Here is a 6,718-nt window from a genome sequence, read left to right as displayed (position 1 = left end):
TGGCTGTGGGGGTGAGTTTGTGGCCATGAACACGCCCAGCTGCTGGACTGATGAGGCTGGAATTTGAGGCGGTGCTGCACGGGCTTTGGCTCCAGGGCACAGAGATTCCTGGAACCAGGCTCAGCCTGGGGTGCGGGGAGGGGGGAGGGCAGGGCTGGTTGAGGAGCTCAAGGTTGCAGGTCCCCCCATCCCTCCACCCCAGCCCCTCTGCATCCCGCGCCTGCTTCCGACAGGAGGAGAGGGGCCTTCTCCTGCCCTGGCCGGGCCGAGGCCTGGTGGACAGGATCAGCGTCCTTCTGGGAGGACACAGAGTCCGTTCCCTTCCCCAGCCCCAGGGCCGCCTGGGGCAGGACCTTGGGCCAGACAAGGGGTCCTGGGAGACAAGCTGTTAAAAATAGGCCCTGGGAATGTCTGAGTCTCCACGACTCAGCCTCAGCCGGGCCTGGGGGAAGGGCAGGGAGGGGTGGACTCTGGGGGCAGGAAGCCAGCTCTGGCCCCGGGCTCAGCAGTGGTCCTGGAGCACATGTTGGCCCTGTAGGGCATCTGGGTGCAGGAACACCAGACAGGCCCTGCTGGCCTCCAGCCCTAGCAGGGGACATCCTTACACCTGTCCACACTGAGGAGGGCCCCGGAGACTGGGGTACTGGGCACTGGGTGAGGGCTTCGAGAATGGTAGGGAAAAGGCCAGAGGCAAGTGTCACAGTGTATGGTGTGTGTGTGTGGGGGGGGGGTCTGTCCAGCCCTGAGGGGCAGAACTCTCCAGGTGGATTCCTCAGCGGTCACTGGGGCCCAGCCCTGCCTTCACCAGTTCTCCCGGTGCCTGGAGCCCAGGCAAGCCCTGCCCTGGGGCCCCAGCCCGGCCCTCTCCATCCAGAATTCTGCTGCAGGGCAGGGTGCTGAGCAGCTCCCTTCTGGGCTTCCAGCTGAGGCTGGGTGGAGCTTGAGAAGGTGAGGGAGCGGGAGTGCGCAGAGGTGGACACATGGAGGTGGCCTCGGCCAGGCAGCCAGAACTCCGCAGTGACCTCCCCCAGGTCCAGGGCCCTGGCTGCCCTTAGGCTGGCTTGGGGCAGGGTGGACATTCTGGGCACAGAGCAGCGTGGGGCAAGCAGCCGTCCTGGCCGCTCTGTCCGTCACCCTCCAGACGCAGGCCCTGCACCTCCCAGCCAGTGCTGGGAGGGAGAAGAGCAGAGCGCAGGGCCACGGTGCTGGCAGCGCTGGGGCCGGCCGCATCTTGGGGTGTTCGAGGGGCTTCACTGTGCCTTCCGTGGGTCTGTGCAGCAAATGCCACTAGGGCCCCAGAAGAGTAAGGAAAGGGGTGGAGGCCCAGGCAAGGCCAGTTCGAGGGTCTTGAACTGGACCGGCGGTCCCGACTCTGGCTGACCTTGGGCCACGTCATGGCCACTGCCCCACAAGTACATCCTGGGCAGGTGAGCCGCTGGAAGCGGGAAGCCTGCTCCCCTGACGGGGACCCAGTCGAGCCTCAGAGGGGGGTGTGCCTGGCCATGGAGTCCAGGGGGCTGAAGCATCTGTCCACGCACCACAGTCCCCCAGTGCTGGGGGGTCTGCAGCTGGAGGGGGTCCCCACCCCCACAGGTGCGCAGGACAGACAGGGAGCTGGGGGAGTCGGAGGGGCGCGTCAGTCTGTGACTGAAGCTTTGGGAGGGTTCCAGGCAGAGAGAGAGAGAGAGAGAGAGAGAGAGAGAGAGAGAGAGAGAGAGAGAGAGTGTGTGTGTGTGTGTGTGTGTGTGTGTGTGTGTGTCTGGAAAAACCGTGCTGTATACCAGCCAGAGTGCAATGCCCATGGCCCTTGGCCCCCCTGGGCATCCTCCCCACAGGGGCCCGTGCTGTGACCATGGTAACGGCAATAACAGCGGGGAAGGCCAGGAAGAGATTCGTCACCCTGGTTTTCAAGGGGGGGCTCTCAGCTCCCCCCACCCCCAGGGTCAGGCGGGTTTGGAGTCCCAGTGTTGGGGGTGTGGAGGGGTCATCCCTGGGGCCAGGTGTGTAGAAGGGAAGACAAGCCTGGCTCACAGCCCCACCTGGCCCGGAGCCCTGAGTGGACTGGGGTGTGGGCTGGACAGAAACACGGGAAGGCAGCTGCTCAGAGAAGGGCCTCGTGCACACATGCCCCCAGAGACACGCTGACGGCTACGCCCTCCCAGGCAGGCACCGGGACACGTGCGCATCCAGGCAACCGGTCGGTCACTGCCCCCTCCAGCTCATCGTCCCGGTGGAGTTGGCCTCTGCCCAGCACACCCACTTGGGGCAGCGTTCTCAGGGATCTGCAAGGCGGTGCATGCAACACATGTGGCCCGACACCCGGGATCTGTTGTGACAGACGCCCCCCGCCCACCCGGTCCTCTCCATCACCAGGGGGCTTGGCCCTTCCTCCCCTCTCGCTGCTTCTGCCTGCCTGCATTTCCTAGCTGTGTCTGTGTCTCCGTGTGCCCCGTCCATCCCGGCCCCCCCCCGGCCCCCGCATCTCTCTCCTGCTTTCTCTCCTGCCCACCTCGCTCTCGGGATCATGGAGCCAGGAGATAAGGGAAGCCAGGACCCCCTCCTGTTCCTGGCCTGGCCTGGTGGCATCAGGCGCAAGCCAAGGAGACACCAAGGGCCGCATGGGGCGTGGTGGGGAGGTCGGGCCGGTGGCCTCGGCTCCAGAAACCACGCTGAGGTGCCCCTGTGCCAGGCAGAGAGGGTGTTGAGGCTCCGGGCCCGGAGCAGGCTGGGCTGGGGCTCCACCAGTGCAGGGCAGGGCGTGCACCGCCTCCTGAGGGCAGCGGGCAGCCGGGCACCAGGGCTTCCCGCCTTGTGGACCCCAGGTCTTGCACAGCTCTGGGGGAGGGGGCAGAGCTGTGGCCTCAGAGAGGGGGTCCCAGGGAGGTGGGAGTGACTGGAGAGCGGTGTAGGGGGCCCGCCATGGGAGTGTGGGGTTCGGCGGGCCATCCTCCTCACAGAGGCTGGGGTGTGGCCTCCCCAACCCTTGAAGGCTGGAGCTCTCACCCCCACCCCCAGCCGGGCCTGGTGGGGCGCCATCGGGGTGGAGGCAGCCACGGCTTCCACTCCTGGTCCCAGTGCCAGACTGTGGGGGCAGGGGGTGCTCGCTGTGTGTGGGAAGGGTGAGGGCATCACTGCGTGGGGAGGCCGGAGCTCCTGGGCCCTGTCAGAGGATGGTCTCCAGCACCCTCCATGGGGACAGGGCCTGGACAGGGCCTGGATAGGCCCAGATATGACGTTTTGTTTGGTGAGGTGGGTGTGTTGAGGGGACATGAGGATGCTGGTAAATGTTCACGGGGTAGGATGGAGACACGGCTAGGGAGGTGGCCTGGGTGACGGTGATGGAGGAGGGTTGGCCCAGGCAGAGTCCTACAGGGCACAGAGCACTGGGACCCCACCCAGGCCTCCATCTCAGCCTGGGCTAAGGGGCAGATGGGAGGCCGGCCAGCCGCCTCCCCTCGAGGGCCCCACCCCCTTGAGATGCAGGCCTCTCCGCTGGTCCGCAGAGGCTGGCCTAGGACCCTGCAGCCCGTGAGAGAGCCAGCCCCCTAGGTCTTCCCCCATTCTTGGGGCGGGTGGGGTCCGCGGTCTCTGCCTGGCACGGGAGAGGCTCCGGGGCGGCTCGCGCTTTCCTTGGACAGACGACTTGGCCCGCTCTGCACTCGGCGCTTCCCGCAGAGATAAAGACCCCTCCCCCGCCAGAGCCGGCACCTCCCAGAAGGCCTGAGCCGGCGTGGGCGTCGCCGCACCCACTTCCCGCCACAGAACCCCCAGCCCCCGCAGCCGATGGCCATCCCCGTGGAGGAAAGGGACGCCCTGTCGCGGAGTCCCCTCTTCTGAATTCCCTGGGGACGTTCCCGCTGCGGTCCGATGGACTTCCAGGGGCGGGCCTGAGGTGGGGCGCGTGAGAGACCGGGACGTCCCTGGGGGTGGGGGACTGGGGCGGGGCGGGGCGGAGCTCCTGGCCCCGCGCGTGATGAAGGCCGAGCGGAGGTCCTGCGGGAGGGCTACCAGGCTGAGGCTCCCCCGGCAGGTGTCCGCAAACCTGCATCTGGGGAAGGGGACACGCTGGTTTGCATCTCTTTGCGTTTTAGAGGTGACCGGCTCCCTCCCTGGCTCCGGCATATCTGGGGCTAGGGGTGGGGTGCTCCCTCCTGCCCTTGGGGAGCCCACTGCCCCAGATCCTGGACCCGGCGAGTCCAGAGTCCAGGGAGAGGGGCGGGGCTCCTCCGGGTGCTCCAGCCCCGCCCCTTCAGTGAGTCCCCACGGATCTCCTGCACTGCTCGGATCACGCTCTGTCGTCGGCTAGGCCGGGGTCGTACCCCAAGGCGGGCGTGGACCAGATGACCTTTCTCGGCCTGTTGGCTTGGGTCCGAGGCCTCTGGGTCCAAGTCCAGGGCTCAGGGGGCGGGGCGCTAGGGGCGGGTCCCAAAGAGGCGGGGTCCCGGGGTACTTGAAAGACGAGGACCCGGCACGACCCACCCAGTCCCGCGCTCCTCTCCGCTCCCGTTCAGCCGCCCGCCCCGGACCCGGCGCCACCATGCCCAAGTGCCCCAAGTGCAACAAGGAAGTGTACTTTGGTGAGCGCACTCCACCCCACCCTCCCCGGCTCGAACTGTGGGTTCCTGAGCCGCCCCACGCGGAAGCGCGGCCCAGGATCCCCGCCGCGGGGCCGCTCAGGTGGGCCGGGGGCGCAGGGGGACCTGGGGCACCGCCTCGGGGCGACGCCTCAGCCTTGCCCGCGGCCGCCTGGATGTGCGGGTCGGGACCCCTGCGTCGGACGGCCCTCCATCTCCGTGCCCCGCTGTCTCTCCGGGGCCCGCTGGGTCTCTGCCCGTCTCTGGGTTCCGCTCTCCAGCCTCCTCTCGCGCGCGCCCTGGGCGGGGACCCTGGGGGGCAGGAAGGAACGCGGGGCTCTGGCCGCCCCTCCCAACGCTAAGTAGAAACAGACGCGGAAACGGGCGTGCCGGGCGCGAGAGCAGGCGCGCGCAGATCCTGGGCGCCGCCTTCCGGCCCCGCGCCCCGGGGCCCACACAGGGGAAGGGCCTTCCCCCCGCCTCGCCTCGGGGAAGGGCGCCCCTCAGGCCCCACCGCCGTCACCGGTGCAGAGGCGGAGGGCTCAACCCGGCAGCCCACCCGGGTCCCGACCCGAGGCCCACTCGCCTCCTCCTGCAGCCCCACCCAAGCCCTCAGGGGCGCGCTCAGGACCGGCGCCCACCCCCGCTAGTTGGGCGGGACTGGCTGGGGACTGGAGGTGCCCCTCTCCCCCCGTGGGGCACAGGTGCCGCTGAGACCTTGGGTGGGCCACCGGGCGTGCGTGGGCGAGGCCTGGAGCAGAGGTGGCTGGAGAAGGTGCTGTGCGAGCAGGTGGGTGTGCCCCGTGTCCCTGGAGCAGTGTCTCACCTCACGGGGGGGTTGTGTGTGGGGGGCATGTCTGTCCCTCTGCAGCTGAGCGGGTGACCTCCCTGGGGAAGGACTGGCATCGCCCTTGCCTGAAGTGTGAGAAATGTGGAAAGACGCTGACCTCCGGGGCTCACGCCGAGGTAGGTGGGGCCTGGAGGGAGGCCGGGGCATGGGGGAGGGGTGACAGGCCCTCACGCGCCTCTCTCTGCAGCATGAAGGCAAGCCCTATTGCAACCACCCCTGCTACGCGGCCAATTTCGGCCCCAAAGGTATGCTCCCTGCAGCCCCCACCTGACCCTGACCTCCACAGCTCCTGGCCACCCCTAACCCGCCCAACTGCTTCTCCGCAGGTTTCGGGCGCGGTGGGGCAGAGAGCCACACTTTCAAGTAAACCCAGGTACACCCCCCCCATCCCCCTTGCCCTGCCCAGCCCAGCCAACCCCGAGAGTGGAGAGTGGGGTCTCCCACGCTGAGTGAGGTCCGACCACTCCCGGGGCCTGCACTCACCTCTGTCCCTGTCTCTCTGCACAGGTTTTGGAGATTCCATCCCTGGCTGCCCGCCAGGGCGCTGCCCCTCTGGGCCGATGGCAGGCCCTCCCCACAGGCACCTGGGGCTCCCCTGTAGACCCTCAAGCCCTCAATAAACCCGGACGCTTGGGAGACCTACTTGTGTGTGCACTTCACTGGGGGAACGGCGCAGGGGGCTGTGGCTGGGGGCCCTGATGCCAGGCCCTGCCGGGCACTTGCTCTTCCTGCTGCAGCCAGCCTTGCTGCCCACTGCCCTGGCGGGGGCGGGGGTACTCTGCCGGGGAGCCACCCTGGACAGCCCCGCAGATGCCCCAGCCCTCCTCTGCAGCTCTGGGATTGGTCAGCAGGAACATGAGGCTGCAGGGTGAATCCGCCGAGCTGGTTCCGTTTTTTGAGCTCTGGGGACCTGTGGTGGGGAGCCCTCTCCTGCCCTCCCCACTTCCTGCTGCTCCACCCTTGTCCCCATCCCCCGTCCCCACCCCGCTGGCCACCACCTGCCTCATCTGCCCCCGCGCCATGTTCAGGGACTAGCAGGTGGCCAGCTGCCCGATGGGGACTTTGAGGACTGGCTGGGGGCAGCGGCTAGCGGCTTTCTGAACACTCCTGTTTCCGTTAAGGGAGCAGCTGCATGCTGGGCCACCCTCGGAGCCCTTGCCGTTCCCCCCGCTGGCCACTCACACTCCGGCCCTGGCACACGGCCACCGTCCTAGAGCTCAGCTGATCTAAGAAGCCCAGAGGGCTCATCTCCGCCTTGCGTATGGCCTCAGCCCTGCCCCATGGCTTGGCTGGG

At 68.1% G+C, this 6,718-nt stretch overlaps 1 protein-coding gene across 1 annotated transcript; it reads left to right on the top strand.

Moving 5' to 3' along the window:
• Positions 1 to 4,274: 4,274 nt before the first annotated feature.
• CRIP1 (cysteine rich protein 1) lies at positions 4,275 to 6,066 on the top strand. Its single transcript, XM_059058871.2, has 5 exons — positions 4,275 to 4,577; positions 5,446 to 5,540; positions 5,612 to 5,669; positions 5,751 to 5,797; positions 5,932 to 6,066. Exons 1-4 carry the CDS (start codon positions 4,538 to 4,540, stop codon positions 5,789 to 5,791), a joined length of 234 nt encoding a protein of 77 aa, XP_058914854.1. The 5' UTR covers positions 4,275 to 4,537; the 3' UTR covers positions 5,792 to 5,797; positions 5,932 to 6,066.
• Positions 6,067 to 6,718: the final 652 nt, after the last annotated feature.

This window comes from Kogia breviceps, chromosome 3 (assembly GCF_026419965.1).
Source record: "Kogia breviceps isolate mKogBre1 chromosome 3, mKogBre1 haplotype 1, whole genome shotgun sequence".
In the NCBI taxonomy this organism is placed as follows: Eukaryota; Metazoa; Chordata; class Mammalia; order Artiodactyla; family Physeteridae; genus Kogia; species Kogia breviceps.
The sequence above is the reverse complement of the archived record's forward strand: the minus strand, read 5'-3'. Positions and strand labels throughout refer to the sequence as shown.

What these genes read in the sequence shown, in the direction of transcription:
- CRIP1 (XM_059058871.2), top strand. Translation starts at nt 4,538, where the DNA reads ATGCCCAAGTGCCCCAAGTGCAACAAGGAAGTGTACTTTG. An exon ending in CAACAAGGAAGTGTACTTTG is followed by an intron (nt 4,578 to 5,445) that starts GTGAGCGCACTC and finishes GTCCCTCTGCAG; the next exon opens with CTGAGCGGGTGACCTCCCTG. An exon ending in CCTCCGGGGCTCACGCCGAG is followed by an intron (nt 5,541 to 5,611) that starts GTAGGTGGGGCC and finishes CTCTCTCTGCAG; the next exon opens with CATGAAGGCAAGCCCTATTG.